The sequence below is a fragment of the Amia ocellicauda genome, chromosome 11, assembly GCF_036373705.1.
Source record: "Amia ocellicauda isolate fAmiCal2 chromosome 11, fAmiCal2.hap1, whole genome shotgun sequence".
NCBI classification, from domain to species: Eukaryota; Metazoa; Chordata; class Actinopteri; order Amiiformes; family Amiidae; genus Amia; species Amia ocellicauda.
The window spans coordinates 6,870,158-6,891,856 of NC_089860.1; the positions used below are offsets into that span (position 1 = coordinate 6,870,158).

Below are 21,699 nucleotides of genomic sequence, written 5' to 3' on the forward strand. Positions count from 1 at the left end.
AGGATGGACACCTCTGAAAAAACACATTTGGAAAGAAAATATATAGTTTTTGAATCCAATTTAATTCAGCTATTTGAGCTTTGCTATAACTGCAAACAACCTCAGGCCTTGGGTAAGGTCATTGAAACAAAGGGCATGTATATTGAAATTAAACAGTGGGTATGATATAAATCATGCTGAACATAGTTGTTATTTGTTTAATGATAAAGTATGGAAAAGTCAGTCCATTATTGGTACCTCACCAGGTGGCGATATATTGTTATGCACACTTTTTGCTGGAGCCGGCTCTTCCAAGACACTTCATGTTTTGTATAAAAACAAATTGGCCTGCCCCACTTTTTTTAGGCACCAGACCAAATATTTCCACAGAATAGTGTCAAAGGTCTGGATGTACAAACAGCTTGCACTGATAGATGATATAAAGGCAAAAAGAAAGCCAGTAATTCTTGGAGGGTGATGCCCACTATGATATTCCAGTCTATTCAGCAACATATTTCTGCAGTCCACGTGAGCACATACCCTATTGGTGGTTAATGTAAGCCACTACTTTCGTGTTGTCTGTGCAAACTAAGACTTGCTTGTTTGATATGACATGCTGACAATGACGTAAGGCTAGTGACACCGCCTGTAGCTCCTGTGCATTGATGTGGGCGGACGACCAGAGACCGCTCCATGTCCCCTTCACTACGATTCCGTTCCAGACTGCACCCCATCCTGTGCTGGAGGCATCTGTGGTGATGACTTCCCCTCTGTGTGGGCAGCCCATGGGTGACCCCAGTCTTAGATTGTTGTGGTTTTGCCACCAGGCCAGTGCCCTCCTGCATCGTGGAGTCATGGCTAAGCGGTGATGTCTTTGTCTTGTCAGGTGTAGCTTGTGGGCGTTTACCCAGCATTGCAATGGACACTTTCACATGAGTCCAAGGGGAAGAATTCTCCATGTGCACCGAGAGACCTAGAGCAGTCACATGGCATGTTCCTCTGTATTTTCCTCCCCCTGAAGCCTGAAGCCTGCGTACACCAGCCACTCATCCAGGAAGTTCAGGATCCTTATCCCCTTCTCTCTAAAAGGAGCTGAACGGCAGTACACAAAACTCATACACCTGGCCTCGGAAGGTGAAGCGTAGATATTTCCTGTGCACTGGGAGGATGGGGACTTGAAAGTAGGCATCCTTGAGGTCGATTGACATGAACCAGTTGCCCGGATGGATGGGCTGAAGGATATGCTGTGCAGTCAACATGCAGAAGATTATTTTCTTCAGAAACATCTCCTCAGGTTGAGAATGGTCCTGAAGCCTCCATCTTTCTTTGGCACTAGGAAATATGTCAAATAGATATTCAACCCCGAGAGTCCAATCTGTCCACTAGTCATATCGCTTGTTTCTCCTGCATCGCAGATATCTCCTATGCCAGGGCTCTCCCCCTTCCCGGGGCATCCGACAGTAGTGGTCAGCACCCCCGTGAAGGGGGGAGGGCCAACTTTAAATTGGAGGGCATATTCTTTGCTCATGGTCGTTAGCATCCAGGAGTACTGGGTGCAGGCTTGCCAGGGTTCATGTCCGGTAGATCTATTGGGAGCTGGTGGGGGTGTCGATGGCAGCTGCACCCTCTCAGCAGGCTTTCGGATGTCATCCCAGCCTTTAGGTCTCCAGCCAGAGAGCCTATTGCCACCCTTCCCCTGTGGCTGGTTCTTTCAGCGGTCAGGCTGTGGGGCGCTGCTTGTCTGTGGTCTCTGGGGAGGTTTCGCCATCATGGGCCACTGCCTTTTTGGTTGTTGAGGTTAGGGCCAGCGGCATGGCGGTGGTTGCCTCCTGGCTTGCTGCAGCTCAGCATATTCTGAGGCTGCCTCCTTCGCCTTCACCGAGCACTCAATGGAGAGGTCGAGAGTCTCTCCAAATGTCTGGCCCGGAGTGATGGGGTCCTGGAGCATTGCCTGTGTCAGCCACAGATGTTGTCGGGCTGCTACCATGGCTGTGAGGGAACTCCCCATGACCTTGCCTCCCTTTCATAGCAGGTCGGTTAAGTAGGCCGACACTAGCTTCAGCTCCCCAGCGATTCCTGCAGAGAGGTGATCTCCCATCCTTCGGGCCAGGTGCCCTAGGTACCGAACTAGGATGGCCTGCACGTTGGATTCCCTGAATGCAGAGGTCTTGGCTGCATAGGCGCAGTGTGGTGTCCGTCGTCCTGCACTACCTGTTAGGACAAAGTGGCTCCTTGCCAAACAGCGCATCCACCAGGACCAACCTCACCACTGAGTCCCTGTTTGGTGGGAAGGAACCCTGGCCCCTCTGGTCTGCCCCCGCCATTGCGAACATGGCTTTTGCATTTTTGAAGGTAGCAGGCACCGAAGCCGGGCATGACCATGTGGACTAGACAATGTCCAAATTGTCCTGAAAAAGGGGCAGGGCTTCAGAGGGCCTCATCAGCCGATTACGTAGACATGGGACCTCCACTGCTTCGGCTGCCCTCTTCATCAGGGCCCAGAACTTTGCCTTCAGGCCTGCGAATTCTGTCACCGAGCCCATCTCCTCTGTCTCCCACGTGAACATGGGTGAGTCTGACACATTGTAGCGAGTATCTCCTCTGGTGGCAGTGGTGGTGGTAGGGGTGGCAATGATGGGGCCTCCTGCCTGGGTGACGCACGTCTCTCTGCCCCCATTGTGTCAAGCATCCGCTGTTGCCTTGACATGGCTTTGGACATCTCCCCCATCTGGCGAAGCAGGGTCACCTTGATCTTCTCCTGGGGGAATGTGGGGGAGGCGGGGAGGGGGGGAGATATCTCCTCGCCAGGGAAGACACTGGGCTGGAGGAGAAGGGAGAGGAAGAGGAAGGGGATGGTGCTCGAGGTGGTGTCTGTTGCCTCGGAGACTCCAGGGGGCTCAACATCTCATGGAGCCCGAAGAGCAGCGGCCGGCTGACCCCCTGCTCCTACGTCCACTCGCCCTGCTTGAGGATGGGGAAGTCCTTGTTCTCTTACGGTGGGCGGGATCAGTAAATGCAGGACAATAAGGGCAATCCCCTTCACCCCGCAAAGCCTTGAGGGCGTGCTCCATGCCCAGGCAGCGTGTGCAGAGGTCATGGCCATCATCCAAGGGCAGCTTCCCCTGGCATTTAACGGATTGATGGATGCCCTCCTTGGTTTCGGAGGCATGGTGGGCACAAGGAGGTCCGTCATCCTCTTGGAGACCTTCCAGGAAGAATGTGAGATCCTGGGGTAAGGGCAACTCCCCCAATACCTCACATGAAATGATGTTGTCGGCGGAGCCTGCGATGTCAAAGATGTTACTGTCGACGTCGATGTTGGTTGATGCCGTCGGTCGGCATCGATTGAACTCCCGTGATGAAGTTGTCAAGATCGATATGGTCGGCCGAGATCGCCATGGCCAGTCGATGTCGACGACTCAATGGGGAGCTTCTACCTGTGACATCGATTTGTCGATGGAATTATCGAGGTCGACACAGTCGATCGAGGTCGACACAGAGACTCCCTGACAACGTGGTACATTGGTCTGTCAATGGAAAACGCCAATCTGTCACAGAATCTGTCTCCTGTCACACTCCTCTTATATCGAATCTGCAAGGAAAAGGCAAGGGGTCGAAACTAGCTCCCAACGAGACTCCCACCACAGACTTACCTCTGTGGAGAAGTAATCCAAGTGCAGAATAATGCTCCGAAGAGTGCATCTAATGCTCTGAAGAGCGCAGGAAAAAAGCTCCAATGAGCGCAGAATACTCCTAAGAGCAGAGTAAAGAAACAACTCAGAAGAGAAGGCAGCACACTTCTCAGCAATGAGTGAATCTCAGAGAAACTTTCAGAAGACATGGCAGGCTACAGCTGACAGGAGGAGATGTCTCACAGACACCGAGGGCAGGTCTTCCTCCTGCCAGCAGGACCCCTATTGGGCAGCTTTGGTACAAGCTTTCACTAATTGACGGGTCAGAAGGCTTTTCCCATTCTGTAATGGCTGTCTTTTGACTTGAAAGAGAAGTAGAAAAATGTATAAAACAACAATAACACAATATGTATTCCTTAAAATAGAAATGTACACCTAGAGTACCCTTTGCCTCACATCCCACCTCCAAACCCTCCCTAACAGAGCTTTATAATCACAATGCTAACTTTCAGGTGAGGTGTCTGCTAAACAGTTTTAATAATTCTGTGCTCATTATTTATATTATATATATTTATGCTAGGATTTTGGCCATACTCTAATTTCTGTTTTTTACTCCTGTGTAATCTTGCAAATATAGATTCTGTAGTGTGGGTATTGACTCTGTAGAGATTTGCCAAAATAAAAGTTAAGAGAAATAAATAAATCAATAAATAAATAAATGTGTTTATTAAGTGTGAAGTTGTAACTATTATTTTGCATTAACTTAATGGTAAAAGGTCAAATTAATATAATAAATTAACAAAATTGCTTTTTTCCCCAAGTTTCTAATTCTATGAAGCCTTACTGTTTGAACTGGTGTAAGATAAATTGTTTAATCACATATTTTAAATGGTACACTCTTGAGGCATAGGTGAATTTTACAGTGTATTAATACAGATGAAAATGAGCACAATAAGTCCAGTTCCACAATTATTTAAAAATTCTCATTCAGGTGACTTAATACATTATTTTGAAATTATTTATATACAATGTGTCCCATATCCACTGTCTGTACTTTCATTTTATATCCTGTCTATTATTTATTTATTAGAAGACACCCTTATCTAGTCCACATAGTCTTGAAATGTATGTGCTTTTTATTAAACTTAACAAAAATATAAATGCTACATGTAAAGTGTTGGTCCCATGTTTCAATAACTGAAATAAAAGATCCCAGGAATTTGTGCACATATTTGGTTATATCCCTGTTAGCCAGCATTTCTCCTTTGCCAAGATAATCCATCCACCTGACAGGTGTGGTGTATCAAGAAGCTGATTAAACAGCACGATCATTACACAGTTGCACCTTGCGCTGGGGACAATAAAAGGCCAAATGTGCAGTTTTGTCACACACAATGCCACAGATGTCTCAAGTTTTGAGGGAACTTGCAATTTACCTGACTGCATTTCGGCATCATAACTGACTTCGATTGGGAAAAAGCTCACCTTCAATGGCCACTGGCGTGCTGGCGATATGTGCTCTTCAAGGATGAATCCCTGATTTCCTTATATGAACTGAAACTCAGTAAAATCTTTGAAATAGTTTAATGTTGCATTCATATTTTTGTTCAGAATATATGAGAGAAATAAATATATAAATGTGAATATCTCTCTACAAAACATTTTGTACTATATTAAGACATTTGAACTACATGTGTTTGTGTCCTCAAGTTACCTCATGTTTCCTTATTCTACACTCAGGGCAGTGTTGCTAATTAATTGGGGGTTAATTTGCAATGGACTCTCATTGCACTTACAAAATGGGATAATCTCTGCTCCTGTAAGCCACTTAGACTTGTGGAGGACTTTAACCTTAAACCAAATCCAGCCCAGATATTTTCTCTATACTCTATATATTACCCATCAAAATTAAGCACCAAAAGGCATTCAATTACTCTCTGTTTACACTGTTCAAGGGCTGCATCTCTTGGGTAGGATGGACTCATCTACCTGCACCTATGGACAACCCCCCCCTCACACACACAAACCCACTCATCCCTCCCTCCCTCTCCTCTTTTTTGTTTTTCTCTATTCAGTCGGGTTGTTTGTAGCACAAACAGGACATTTCATTGTTTGCTTTTCCAACAGCAGAAATTACTTTCTGTGATGTTTACAAATGTGTGTTTTCAAGGGTGGTGAGCTATGTGCACAACCCCTACACACACACACACACACACTAGTTGCAGTTTTGTAGCTATGTTCTCTCATATCTCAAATGTAGAATAGGGTACGAAGACGAGCAGTGATCTTCCTCACCCTCCTGGTCTTCTCCAGCTCTGTTACTAAGAGCTATCACCCTCAGGTAAACCTGTGCTGCACTACAGGTATACAAGGCGGAGGTGCAACTTACTGCAAAAACATGCTAAGTGTACATATAGGTGTGTGCCTCAGAAAAGCCCCCCAGGTCAATGCATAAAGCAGGTCTTCTTTCATTACCACGTTGAGGGCTGATTGCAATCCTCTGTAATAAGAACAAAAAATACAATCCCACCCAACCTAAGAAATTACAAATTATATTAAACCTAGAACCTCTCCAGGCACAGTGGGATTGGTCAGTTATTCCTACAAGTCTGCCACACCTCAAGAGGTCAACCTTCTCTGTGTGTATGTGCATTTGCAAAACCATGAAACACAAGACTGGGCTGTTAGATTTGTGTTAGGTCATGTTTTGTTTTGTGCTTGGTATTGTATTGTGCATGTTCTCTCCATGGCAATGCAGCTTGTATTTATGACAAGGTTCAGTTTTCAAATGATAAACTTTGAAAGCAATGCATTGGCAGATATTTTTGCTCATTGCTTTGTCATGGTTTCATTTTATGTTTCCACCTTAGCGTAACCTTCAGGGAAGAGATACAGTCTATATAGCCTAATCTAGAAGATTTGATCCATTAAAATACTAATTTGTAGTAATATTTAGAATAATTAGTAATTATTATTAGTCATAAGCAGAAATGTGGAAATGAAAAACTTTTGGGAAATTAAATGTTTGGGATACATGAAAACTGGTAGTAATGAGGTTGGTTTGTTTTCCAATTACAGTATCCAGACAAGCAAACCTAGAACACAGACATAAAACATTAGGAGGGGTGAACAAGATCAGCGATTGTTTCAAGATGTCTGAAAGTACAGTGTGAAGCTCAGTCAGACTATACCAGCCCATAGCTTTCAGCATAGGATAAAAAAAAAAAAACTTTTGGGACATGTTGAGATTTAAAGGGTGATTTTACAACGAGAGCAAAAAAAGTGACAGCAAAGTAATTTCATAAACCTAATTTGGGCAACTTCATAAACTCTTTTCAAAGTGTATCTTGTATTGCGTACGCCCTTTCTTCACATTCATAAATCTAAACACAGTGATTCAGTTATAGAACTTCAGGTTCAGGTCAAGACGTGATATTTTTTTCATTGTAGAATATGTGGAGGAAGAGGATTGCATTACTGGCCCCTGCTAATGTAGTGGAGATGCTGACTTTCTGCTAATTTGCGTTGAAGTATCTGCAGTTACTTGTTCAGCCCCGAGGAATGAAAAATTGATAGTGAAACCCCTGCGTCTGTTTCACAATCTTTTTTCCCTCTAGAGATGTAGGCTTAATAGGGCGAGAGGGACTGCCGCATGTTGCTCTCAGAAAATGCTTCCTCATACCATGTTGGTCAGTAAAGAGCAGTTGCACATCTATTGACAAGGAAGCAGCAGTGTTTGAACCTGTGTTTCCAGAGTCATGTCAGTGCTAGCTAACTTGGGGCTCCCTTTAGCTTCACATACACCACATCTTAATTTTGTTAGCACACTCACACCATGTCCCTGGCCTGTGTAGAACAGAAGACCCAGGATCAGTGACTTACCTAATATTCACAGTTGTGCTCTTCAGTTACCCTCTGCTGTAAGCAACCCAGAACCTGGATACATAAACACAATTCACTGCAACCTGAAGATGAAGGCTCACTGAGGGAACTGATAATGTGGCTTAAGACACACATCTGTTCAGACTACATCTGTAAATCTCTCTGATCTTCTACCTCAATGAAAAGAGTAATGCAAGGATTTTTCTTTTTTTCTAGTGATGTTGGTGTCTTTATAATGCTGCGTATACCTAGTACAGTTTATGTTAATACTTGATAATCAATTAATTGGATCAAGGAATCTGCTAAATTACTGCATCATCAACATCATAATATAAATTATAATATCTACTCAGTACCAAGTGTTCTGAAGAACCTTGGCAGCATATTGAATGACGAAATTCTAACTTATAAATCACTTACCTCCAAAATGTCTAATTTTACATTTGTCCAAATCATTGCCAGGAACTACTGACATATATTCCTCGAGGAAGAACATCAGTGATGGGACTTATTGACTCCTATATGACCTAATGCCATTCTTGCTTGGTGTGTGTGTGTGTGTGTCTGTGTGTGTGTGTGTGTGTGTGTGTGTGTGTGTGTGTGTGTGTGTGTGTGTGGTTATTTTATTTTGATCAAGAACAATTTAAGTACCTTTGTATTTCATTTAATAGGAACAGTTTTACAGAGAAAAAATACCCTAACATTATGACACAGAAGACTGTAATGTCTCTTGTTACAATGCTCCTATTCTGAGATGTTTTGTTCCAAATTATACCTAGTTACCTCCCACCTTGCAGTTACTGTAGGCTACTAATTCATATAATAATAGTTAAAAAGCTGAATAAATTATTGATTTCTTATAGCTTAGTCTTGTGTTCACCTTGTTGACCTAGTGTATTTTACATTTGAAAGAGGAATATTTTACATTTTAATAAACTATTTCATCTTTAGGTTGCATTCTGGTGTATACTAGTGGAAATAGTGACTATTACCCTAGAATTGGAGAAGCCCAGAGAACACTCAGAGAATTGCGCCTGCTAGAACACTGTTGATATGGTTACCCCATTTGTACTGAAACACCAGATAGGGTTAATTAAATGTTAATATAAATTGGGACTGACCTCCCCACTTGGCCTGAATTAAGACAATGCTTTTGTTTGCCATTAATATTGGTTGTGTGGCATTCATCTATCATCAAATGCACAGAAACAACTAGCCTAAAATGTTTTATTACTGTTACTATTATTGTTACATCCCTTTCCATGTGTTTTACCTGAAATTCTTTGTATACTTTAATGAACCCAATTGTATTAAACAGGTATAAAATCATAATTAGGGATAGATATACATACATTAGCGCATTCATTTTTACATTGAGTACGTTTAGTTTGGGGGGTGGGGGGGCATTTTAGGTACAAACTAATGCATCGAGTAGTTATATCAAAATGGATTGAACGTAGGCGCTGTCTCTTTAAGAGCAGGAAGCCAACGTCATCACTAGGACGCCAGGTCGCGCGCATCGCTGCGTGCTCCCTACCCCGTGCGTGCGTGCGTGCGTGCGTGCGTGCGTGCTCCCGTCGGTCGCGTGGTGCTCTTCCATATTGCTGCTAGTGGTGGAGATTACATTAGAGATTTTAAACAGGGCTTGTGGGCTTTTTTTTTTAAATATATGTTTTAATTGCGATTGACCACTCTGCATCTTAGACTGAAGGATATTTGGTCTAGGGGTGGAGTGGAGAAAACAGGCCAACGAGTTGATCTGCGGAGTACAATACGTGTTTTTCCTCTTGCTCTCACTCCCTCTCTCTCTGTCGAGTTGAAGAAGAATTTTGGGGGTAGAGGAAAAAAAGGGGAAATGGCCACTCAGGTGGAGACTCTCCTACCCAACAACCCTTTACTGAAACAAGAGGAGCATGGGCATGCGAACCAGATGAAACACGGAGAAGACTGCGCGGAGAAGGGGGCGAAGCAGACGGCTGCAGACGCGGGGGGCAACGCGAAGAGAGACGAGCTGGAGCAGGGAGGGTTTGCCATGAAGGAGCAGAGCCAGAAACAGGCTAAAGACGAGAGCAACAGCCAAGAAAAGGAAAACCTGCAGAAAGAAGTAGGGCATTTCAACGACGCCCAAGTGGATGAAGACGTAAAATGCAGCAAAAAGGAGTTTACCGAAGCTCCCCCTCCCAAGGTGAACCCATGGACTAAGAAAATGAATGCAGGGACGGTGATCAGTGTGAATGGACAAGCACATCATGGTGTGTACCTTATGTCTACATTTTTAAACGTTTTGTATGTGCTAAATGTGCGCCTCTGTCGTCCTTCTGCATACCAACCATATGGCAGTCCAATCAATCAAGCGAGCCCAGAGATCGGGTCGTGGGTAGTGTTGCTTGCTAAATGCAGCATTGCAAATTCATGAAAACTACTACTAGTAGAATGCCCTAAATATAGAACTAGGCCCCAAAAACTATTTTAGGATTAAGAGGGGGAATGGAGGATTTTCCTTGGCCAAAAGGATAGGGTGATACGATATGTATGAAGGTTACATTAAAAGTCGACGCGTTTTTTTTTTTGTAATATGTACTGAACACGTATTTCTGTAATTGTAGTAGAGCATAGTCGAACCAGGCCTTAGATACTCGGGAGTCAATGCAGCTTGCACCTGAAAAGTTACATACATTGTCATTGCTTTTTGTTAGACAGTTGATTGGCAATTGTAGTATTGACGTGTTTATATGTTACTTCCAGAGTGATTTTTTTTTTTAATTTGAAGTTACTTTAGATTTTTGACACACCGCAGCCGTGCTGTGCGTTATATCGAGAGCATGTAGCTAATACCAACGCCTATGATTAGCATATGCTGTGTTGCCGTCCTGTGCTTTAGTTAGACCGGGTTATATATAGATATCTCTAACTCTTAATTTTTCTGCATTTTCAATATTTATGCTCGTGAACAAACTGTAGTTCATGGTGAATCTTTGAAAACCGTTATTTTCGCTCTTTATTTTATATGTTGGGCCTAGTAAAATAGCGGATTTTTGGCCTGTCCATAATGTAGCCTGCTTATCTGTAATACCAGGCGTGTTTTTAAAGACACTACGAAATATGAATGTGTGTTTATATATATATATATATATATATATATACAATCATATATATCTATTTGTCTTTGCAATTCAAAGTTACCTTTTCACGTCTATGCGCCAACGTGTTAATTGTATTTTGCAGTTTTAATTAAAAATAATGATTTTCATGTTTAAGTACCTTATTACTTAAAAAAAAAAAACATAGTTGCCATGTAATTAGATGTGCAGACTTAGATGTATAGGTTTTGTATGTAGCTCCGTTTTTGGACCACCGATTTTTGGCAATTGTGTGTAAAATACACAATTTGTTGCTTGCCGTCATACATTTGAGTTGTGCATGCTCCATTTCCATTACTAGGGAAGTTGACAATGGTCAAATGTCCTTTTCTTAGTAAAATAACGCTGTGTAAGTATTCCTGAGCTCTTGTTTCCCATGATTCCCTTGTACGAAGACAACGTGGTTTGTGCCCCTAGAAACATGTGATTTCATGAAATCTTTGTATTTCGAGCGCTTCTTTCGTTAATTTAGATTTTTTGAAACTTGATGGGGTATAACATCACCGAGGGACAATGTAATTAAGTGGTCCTCCGTGTTTGATTGCAAAATCAGATAAAGAAAGCGTGTAAACAATGCTGTGTTGTTAGAAACATCCCCTCCCCCACGGACGTAGTTCGCTAGAGAGGACAGCTTGTTTTTAGCTAGTGCTGTTACGTGTGATACTCTACTGTAAGTGCTTTTAAAAAGGTTATGTATCCAAAAGCAATCATTCTCAGCATTGTTAGTTGAAGTTAGATAATAGATCAAATTTAATATTTTCTCTTCTTTATAGTAACCATCTTGTTTTAGTCCACTTAACATTTAAAATGAAATTTAAGTCCATTACAGTAGAGTAAATAATGCATGTTTGCTCAGTAAGATAAAATAATGTTTGCATTGGACAAGCAGAGGAGAAAAGTTCGTTTCTTTGGAAGTGGAATAAAGTACATGGTTAGGAGAGGAATGCAGACCAATAATATAAACACTAATGTGCTAAATAATTGGTAATCAGATTATTATTCAATTATAATGAGTGAGTTAAATCTATTTTGTTACCACACTCTGGTCTTATTTTGTGAATATAAACTTAAGAGTTGGTTGTTGTTACTAAAAACTTGCAGCCTCTGGTTTAATGCCAACATTTTTAGGGTAAGATTTTTTGCATGGTATCTACATTCACCAAGGTCATAGTGTTCAATGTAGAGAAATGATCAAAAATCCTCTGAGAATTTCAAACCCGTTGTTTTTTCAGTCTTTGCATTGGGCACAGACATGTATCGTGTGCGTTTCTTTTCTTTCACACACTTAATCCCAAATTGACAGATTCTAACCTGTTTAAAAACAGATTAAAAAAGGGGCGAAAAATACTTGAAATTCAACCTGTTTAATATAAAATTAATGTTTAAACCAGTTCCACGGGCTTTCATATGTTGGAGGATTTAACTATCAGTTACAAGTCATTTCCGTTTCAGAACGACAGTGCATGTTTATGGAGAAACTTTTCCGCAATTTAGCAAAATATCAAATGGGGGGGCACCAGGAGTATTTCATATTGTATTAAATTCTGTTGGATTTCTCTTGCATGTACGAATATTTAGGAGTCAGTTCTGTTCTCTGACTTTGGGCTTTGTAATGCACAAAATGCACAAAATGTAAACGGAATGTATCATCAGTGTTTTCCTGTAATGCATTTTATACTGGTAGGTTACATTTCATCTTGATTTTGTTTTGGTTATTTTCTGTTTCAGCAACTCTAGCTCCTGAAAAGGCTGCAAACGGCTAAATGACAGGAAATGATGGAGGGAAGTATATTAGAGGCGCACTAGTTTTCACTAGTAGTATCAAGGAGCAGTCTGTCTAGCAGTCTCCTCTGATGGTCCTTTTTGGATATTATCTTAGTTATTAATTGTATTCCAGTGAGTTTTTTTTTTTTTTTTTACATTGCATGTTTCAAATAAGATTTCTGTATGGGTGTGCCACTGTCCAGCACATCGGCAAGCCATGGGAACATATGGTGGCCTGTCATGGTTAATATAGTTTTGTATGTGCGGGGGTGGGGTAACAGTTTGAGACCACAGAATGGTCACAGCTTGTACTCTACAAAGCTACGGTAACATCTGTCTGAAATGTCAATTTTTGAGAGAGAGAATTGTCCACTGAGGCCAGTGGTCTCCATTACTGGTCCTGGAGAGCCCCAATCTGGTTGGTTTTATAGGTCTTCTTAAATAATCAGTTTCTAAACACTGGGGACACCTTTTAGTAATTGATCACTGAAACAAGTAAAATGTTAAATCTCGGGAACTCTGAATCTTGAAGGATGAAGTTTGTGTGTTGCTTCAAAATTATTACCTCTACACAAAAGCATATGTCTAATGGATTGAAATTAAATGTTTTCTAAGTGTTTATAAATTGGTGATTTTAGCATGCCCTATACAAATCTCCCATCTACAGGCGTAGTCCTAAGATTGACCATCTTTGGAGGACTGGATCATCACTCTGAAAGTTAAGGGTGTCAGAACTCTGCTAGGGTCAAGGTAGCCACTGGTGTTAAACTCATTTGAGCAAGTGTGCACTCTCGCTAACCATTATATTAATAACTAACTCGTAACTTACTCTACATTTAAGCATCCCCTTTCTAGGGAGGACCTGATATTAATTCTCTTAACCAAACATGGAGTTCAAATCCACAGACCAGGAGTGCTGATCTCATTCTCACAACATGTAAGCTCATTGCTGCAATGCATAAAGCAAAAGACAGCCCCAGAAAAGCATGAACTCCTGTTTTGCTAATGCTGTATAAGGAATCGGAAAAAAGTTTTTGACTTGTTTTTCTCCAGTTTAGCATGTTTTTTAATGTGAAGTTTTTGTATATCAGGAGCGAGTGAAGAAGACTGAAGACAAAGCAAGTAGCCTGAGATCTTGTCTCTTAGTTGAGTGTTACTCCTAATAAGTGAGTGATGCCTTTTCTTCTGCCTGACCCATCTCCGCATGGTGAATTGAGATAACACCCCCAACCCAACAGCTAAAGCTGAAGGATCTTTTGAGGTTTCTATTGACTTACAGCTGGTTGCAACAATCTGGTTTTATTTGTTAATGGATCATGATTCCTTTTGTTGATGCAAATGTGGCATTTACTGTTTAAAAATACAACAAAAAAAAAAAACACATTCCACCAGTTTAGTGCCACAAAAACTGTCATTCATATCATATCATGGTTATTTATGTTCTTCACTGCTTGATTATTTTACAGCTTTAGCATCTATGCTGCAATGTAAATGTGCATGTTATCAGGAAGTGTGTATTGTGTAGATGTTTAAGAACTGTGCATTATAGGTAAATTTACTTCAAGCACTGTTTTTGACATTCAAAGTCTGTTACAAATTAACACCCAAGATGTACACTCCTGTTCAACCTTGGTATACATTAGATTACTCGCAGACGGGGGTAAATTACTTTAATTATAGTAGGGTGTTTTACATCTGTAGTTTGCAAACTATTTTGAAGTAATATTTTATACTGTGGGGGAACTTGTTTATTTTTATTTTAAAGTCCATATCCACAGTTATTAAACTACACCTCAGAAAAGAGATGCTTTTATTAATTTATTTGTAACATTGTAAAAGTGTCTACTTAACAGATTTCAACACAGGCTAGCATGTACGTTTTAAATCGTTCACTTTCAGATACAACAGTGTTCTTCGTATGTCAGTATATTGGAGGGATAGGTGTCTACGTAGTAATTAGTGATCGTGCTCTGATGCCAGTGCTGCATTTTCTGGGAGTGGAATGAAAGAGGTGAAATCTTAAGATATCGGACAAAAGGGGGTGAAGAAGAATTTTGAAGAATGTCTGATCCTTTCATCATCATGTAGTTTTTGTGATCTGCTCATTGTTGCAGAATACATTTCCCCTATTTTGCACTGCATACTAATTAAGTAACTTATAACTCTTTTTACAAAACATTATATATACTGTCCTGCCCTGCATTTCTAACCATATAGGTGTTATTGTGTGGTGGTCTTAACTTAATTTGTCATATTGTTGAGCATTATAGACTTTATAGGGAAACGTATAAGGCATCTGTCAATCTCTTAGTAGTTTAATGTTTTGCGAGCTGCAATTTCTTTCTGTTCTTGTAAGGATGGAGTTAAACGGACCAAAGTTCACAAAATGGTCAATGCAAATATTCAAAATAAAGTAATAAGACTGATATATCCAGCACCTATTTGTGAATTATATTACAAGCTAAATGCTCTTACAGCAGCTATTTGCAACTTGCAGTTTCAGCTCTTGACAAAGAAAATCCTCCTTGTAGAATCATCATTGTAAATAGTTCTGACTGCTGCTTTTTCCCGTCATCCATTGCAGTAGAAAACTGATCAAATCCCATCCATTTGATTTGTTTCTAGTTTACATCTAGTAGTTTCTTTCAAAGCTCTCCCTCACAGCCGTGCTTAGCCTGCCATCCACAGTCTCCCTCTTTATCACTGAGAAATGGTGCAGGGTGGTGTGCCGCAGGTCCATCCCTCCTAATCGCGCTGTGCTTTGTGATCGAGGTGCAATCTGTACGTGATGGTAAAAGCTGCTGTTGCCGCTGCAGAGTGTGTGCAGGGCTTGGGGTTGACAGCCAGTCTGCCAGGCTGTGTGGTGATGTCATCTGCTGACCATGTGACCGACTTTTGATGGCAGCTTAGGCTCAGAGCCTTCCTGAGGCGTGCTTCAGCATGTGGTGTCTGACAGCGTGCTCCCCTAGAGCACACATTGCCTTCACTGTATCTGTACTGTCTACAGTTTTTCATATGATCTGTAAGCATTCTAGTCTCCAGGGCAGAAAGGAATACATATGTGCTTTACTTGTGTGTGTGTTCTGGAGCTCTTTGGAATCGCAGTGCTTTTCACAGAATACAAAGTGTTTATTAGCAGTCAGAACTTTCTGGCTGTATCATCAGTGGAATAACCTGTGCAGCTTAAGCTGATCCAGGGTTGTGTCCCGTTTTAATTAACTTCTAAGACCCAGAGAGCATAGGATTAAAACAATGCAAATTCAGCCAGCTGTTCTTTAGCATTCAGCATCGAATAACATGCATTGCTTCTCTCCCAGGTGGCCCAAAGTGAATATAGTGATTGTGCAGCATTGGCAGTTTCAGTAATGTCCCATTGATCTCTGTCTTTTATAGCTGGTGAAACAAATAAATATATTTATTTTTGGCAAAGGCATTGCCAGTCATTTGTAAGGAATTATGTGTCTGTTCATCACAGTCTTATCTTAGTCATCAGAATGGGCTTAAAGCGACCTCAAGACAAGGGTTAACGGCTATCAAACTGTATAGGACCTACATGTGGTCAGGATGAAGTGATTCCATCTTCTGGAAATGGCTTACCCTTAACCCTACCAAGGAAACATTTTGTGTTTTGCATCACTTTTTCACCCTCCTTTTACTAAATACCTACAGATTTCCACACTGACTTTCCTAGAACTACAGTCTTTACTGTGCACTATTGCTTATCTTCACAGACCATTAAAGCAGTTTGATGAAGATCCCACATAGACATATCTGTTTTCGGCTGCTGTGCAGACGTGGCAAACTATTTATAGCTGGGCAATCTACAAGGACTTTGCTGCCTTAATAATAAAAAAAAAAAAAAATATATATATATATATATATATATATATATATATATATATATAATGTCACTTCTGAGAATTTCAAAGCGTTTCTCACCTGATTTGAAGCACACTTATCTATCTTCAAAGTGTTTGGGCTTGCTGATCGTCAAGTTCTTGCACACTGGCACCTGGGTACAAACGACAGTCTTCTAATACCGGTCACTTGGAGGCCACATACTGATTGGTCTTCACAGGTGGATCCAAGTGCTGGCTTGTACATTACTGGAACTGCATTGCAGCTCTCTGTCTGCCCAGCTTTCCCTGATGAAGCCCTCTACTACCCGAGAAATAGGTGTTGCAGCAGGGGTCTTCTGTAATTCCCATACATTTAAATATGCAGCCTTATGGTTTGGAGAGAAGCCTTTTCTTGCCCTGCTTTCAGTGATACCCAGTATAATTTCTTCCCCAAATCTACAGCTCCTTTTTATTATATTTTTTATAAACCCTTAATTGTATGGTCTTTATTTTTGTTCTGTATATATTTTATTTACAGTCATATGCACGCAAGCACATCTATCTCTATCTCGATCTCTATATACATACATACACACACACACACACACACACACACGTATTTTATTTAGATTTTAAGCTGCTGTTAGGTTAGTCAAATCTATGATTAGAACTTGGGGAAAGGCTAGACCTATACCTCAAATATTTAGCATTGCAGATGGAATGGGTCCGAAAATTAAACCGTAGTTAAAGTCGTCAATTTATTCTGGAAAGACGGTCATGACAAGGTTTACTTCTTATTTTGGTGGCGGGGTCTGCAATCTAATTCTGAATTTAAGCTGCTCTGACATTCCTTCCTATTTAGGCTAAAGAGGGCCAGGAAGTCACAACGTCAGGATTCTATGCAGAGATGATGGGCCTGAGCACTTGTTTTTATTTTATCTGTAAACTGAACCTGTCACTTTAAGATGGCAAAATCTCAATTTGGTATTTTGCCACTTTTCTGTGATTCATTTGAATTAATTGGAACCCTATCCTCTGCTCATCCTGGGAAACTGAAAACTCTTGACTGCTTTACAGTAGAGTTGGGGGAAAGATGTTGCTTGATCTAAAATCATAAAGTGGCTTCTAATGTTGGTTTATACACTTGGTGGTCAAGTACCTATTGTAGCCACTATAATGTATATTATTTTTTTATTTTTTATTTTTTTAAATCTTGTACTGCCCAATCCTTCAATCAAGAGGATGTCACAATTCATTGTACAAAACTGAATTACCATCTTTCACTTTCATGCACCCTGTCGGCACAATCGATTATAATTGATTGCCTGGTGTGCTCCAAACCAGGAAAAGCTTAATGCTTTTTTAATGATTTCAAAGCTATAACATCTGGTTAAGGATTGAAAGGAAATAAGACCTTTTAAAAACAAGGAACCATGACCGCACATCTTCATTTATGTATCAAAACGGACACCTGCTTGTTGCCAGAAATATAGTTCAAGAGCATCTCTTTTAGTCTCTGAGTCTGATAGTCAAGCAGAGGTCTCATAAAGGTCCCCGCTGCCCCTTTCTCAAGAACAGGGACTTCAGTAATACCTGCTCTCCAGTGCATTACTCCCAGAAAGGGCTGAGGGGAACTGAATCTCTTTGGTCTGGAACTGTGGAGATTGAAAGGAGGATTGATGAGAGTATTCTGAAGCAGAAGGCGATTTGAGATCACGACCAGTATCCATTCTTCACATAGCTGGTCATGTTCTTCGCTCTAGTACGCCACCATCCTCAAGTAATCAGACTGACATTTACTTCCACATTGTACTAAACCGTAAAAGCTCTAACTGAGCAAGTGACCTGTCACAATTCCAGATTTTTTTATCTGGTGAAAAATATTTTGTTTAGCACCCTTTAGAAGTGTGTGTGACACACACAGAATATTGATTCATTTGGTAGACAAAATGGTCTGACATTCACAGAGCCTTTTCCATGGTCATGTATACAGCATTTTGTTCTGTATTGCTGGTAAACACTTGATTTTTAAATGTTTAATAGTAAATATATTTCAGGAGAAGTCAGTTATCACATTTATCACTGTTACCGTGTTTAATTTTCACAGTTCTGGTGAGCTGTCGAGCACATTTCACTTTCAAACTGTAAACTTCGCTGCTTGCTGTAGTAAACTGAATTGGAGGATTTAGTGTAAAATGACAACTTGGCAGTCTTCTGGGTTGTATAATGATTTTGGTAAAAAATCTGATTTATTGCAGATAGTCTAAAAAAACAGTACAGTGAAATGTGGAAAACTAGCCTTTAGTGAACTCTGCTTCAGACAGAATGGAAGTCTTCGTGTTAACCATGAGCTTTGATATGTAAAAGCCCCTGATGTAATCATTTAAGTAAGGTTTGCATAAATACAAAAATACCTAGCTATGCCTGTTATATGTAAACGGCAGCTGTCCTGAATTGACTTATGAGTTTCACAATGAACTGAAGAAATATTATAGCAAAAGAGGCAAGGAGTACATTCCAGATTTTTAGTATGGTTTCAGATCCATCCATCTTCTCAAATACAATGGAGTAGTTAAATTTAAAAAGGTAAAATGGGTGTAATATTACACTAGGGCAGCCTAGTTAAAAAGGGATTTTTTTTTTTTTTTTACCTTAATAATGAGGGCTCTATTCTCACTGAGTCTCACGCCAATGAATTTTTTTTGTGGTGTAAGCTGATAAAGCAATCCACTCAAATTTTTGTAACAGATGTAAGAAGGTTATGCTGTGTCACCGTTTTATAACCATGCAGAAATTATAGCAAAAGTTACCCTTTGCCATTCCAAGTTTCATAAAGTCCTAGTTGGCCTTCTGGAGTGTTTTTGTTGGGTTTTTCGCCAAGAAATGAAGTAGAAATACGAATATACAGTTAGTTTTAGAGGAAGATTAGGATTTAAATATTCGACTTAGTCAGATTGTAACAGTACACAGTAGTACTGACTTCTGCCTTATTCAAAATGGGAAGCTATTGAATCTTTCCAAACACAAACAATCTGTCACTACGGTTTTTGGTTTTATTTTGTAGTTATTGGAACTCTTCGAACTTTCAATCTCTGGTTCAGTTCTAAAATGTGCCTTCCTGACTTCTATTCAAAAAATGCAGTGAACCTAATGCACTACTTGTTTGTCTGATATCCACAGATCCGCCTCTTCCAGCCAAGGTGGTAAGAGCGGGGAACCCAAAACCAAAGAGAGGAGGAAAGGTATGTCCCTAGCTTTCAGATCCTGTTTGAAAGCCCTTTGCTTCCCCAAATTCCTGTATTCTGACAGTAATGAAGCCATATTGCACCTTCTAAAGCTTTAACTTCCTTATTAACGAGAGTTTTAAACGGATGTTTGGGAGGAAGACGGCCCAAATCCCCTGCCTCACTTCTGCCATACCAAGCATAAATCCTGCATCAATCGCACTGTACCAACATTCGTTGCCTCTTCCACCCCAAACACTGCCTTTTGCAGCAGCTCCTTGTCTCATTCCACCTAGTGTGTGTAGGGGGGGTTCTGAACGGCTCGTCCTAATGGCCAGATCAGTTCCCTTAGTTAAGCGCGTATGCAAGAATAAATGCTATTTACATTCTATGTACGTCTATTGGGGTTATCTGAACTCTGGAAATACGCTTTTAAGTTTACAGGTATAGCATACTCAAACAAGGCACCATGGAGCTGCTGGAGAGAGGCCTCTAGATCTGTTCATCACTGTCCAGGGCCCCGTGAGCCTCCACTGATTAAATTGCATCAAGGTCTGAAAAAAGCATTTCTATAGCAGCTGCAAGTAGATGAGACTGCCAGCAGTTTCATGCACACCGCATCCAACTGCACCTCAGTTAATATGGATGTTCTTAGATGTCAACATCTCCAAACATTTTAGTAGGTCAATGAAAAGGAAGATCACAGGCATCTTGTATGTGACTGTGCATAGCCACTGCTAAATACAGTCAGTTTCAAGAAACCCCTTGCTCACTTCTCTAATGTGTACATTTTCTTTTTTACTTTTTGATACTATTTTTTATTTTTTTTAGGTTGGTGACTTTGGAGATGCTAACAACTGGCCCACCCCTGGCGAAATTGCAAATAAAGAAGTGCTGGTAAGATGGTTAACTTGACTTATACATTTTTAATCCATTCTATATTTCGTAAAAAGTTGTCTTGCAAACAAACACTCGCACAGATTTTAGATGCTTAATTTTAAATGCAGCACACGGGCGCAAATCAGTAGCAAGACTATATGCTTTTTGTCTATATTTTAAGTTGAGTTGAATGATTGCCGAGGCTTTTCATTTGACTGCATGCTTCCCGACAAGGCAAGAGCTACGTCCTTAAAACATAGACTGTGGTCATGAAATGCTAGTTGGCTTCTAGTATCCAGCATTCTCTGTCTGATGTAAACAGACCATCTTATTGGTGGAGACCGTTGGTGGAACAAAGTGGTTTCGGAACAGCAGCACTACAGACTGCAGCAATAATGTCCAAGCTATAAATAGCACACACAGAATTACCTCTGTGTGGAGCAGCAATTGGAGCTGTGTGGTGGGTAAATTACAGAAGCCCCACGAAGAGAAGGGAGGAGTTTACAGTGTGCCTCTGTTCTGACATGCATCTTTCTATGCTTTGCCAAACTCATCTAGATGAGGGAAAAGAAGGTTGATGTATTGTTTCTTGCAGGCAAGGCCACCTGAGATAATATTTGTATCTTGGGAAACAGCACAGTCAAGAAAAGCAGGCTCAGGGTGGTTTTTGAAAGGCCTGTTATTAGTTTTGCATCTGTTGTCGAACTGCATGGCAATAAAAAAATAATGCTTCTTATGTGGGCTGTGGTCGACAGTACCCGAGTAATCCCTTTTTTAGAAGTCATTGCATTTCTTTGCGGGAGGCTTCAAGTGTAATTTAGGTCACGGCAGGGCCAGGAATAACCAGAGCCGGAGCCCTATGGAAGGGATGTCCTTTTAGGGATTCCCACAACACTGCAGTCTGAAGCCCTGCTGCTATTTTAGGTCAGAGGCACACATTGTGACACACTGACAGAGAAGGTACTATCCTTATGCCGTTTCCCTTTAATTCTCTGCAATCTGCTAGTCCCATTCAGTAGTCAAATATAATTAAACCGTTGTATGAAAATGTTTATTTTCTGTTATTTTTTCTTAACCTTTTAATTTTTTTTCTTTATTTTTCGTATTAAGAGATGCGACAATGCCAAAGAACATAATGTTTCCCTCAGGATGAATATAGACTCATATTTTGGTTACCTGAGCCCTTCTAGGAGAAGTACACAGAATTACTAACTCCTCCCATGCAGGTTAACCTTTTTCCTTCTGGCAACTTTCCGGGAAATTATATTAATTCAAAATCTGCCTTGTTGTACTGCTGCTAAATTCAGGCATTAGTAGTCTTTACATTTCTTGGAGAATCAGGAAAAGCATTATGATTTAT

General features: G+C 40.8%; 1 protein-coding gene across 1 annotated transcript in view; it reads left to right on the forward strand.

Moving 5' to 3' along the window:
* Positions 1-9,048: 9,048 nt before the first annotated feature.
* The window catches only part of larp1 (La ribonucleoprotein 1, translational regulator), a 31,741-nt gene continuing 19,090 nt past the window's right edge, over positions 9,049-21,699 (forward strand). The window contains exons 1-3 of the mRNA XM_066716475.1: positions 9,049-9,745; positions 19,417-19,478; positions 20,292-20,357. Coding sequence (XP_066572572.1) covers positions 9,349-9,745; positions 19,417-19,478; positions 20,292-20,357 — 525 coding nt within the window. The 5' untranslated portion in view covers positions 9,049-9,348. The remainder of the gene's footprint in view (positions 9,746-19,416; positions 19,479-20,291; positions 20,358-21,699) is intronic.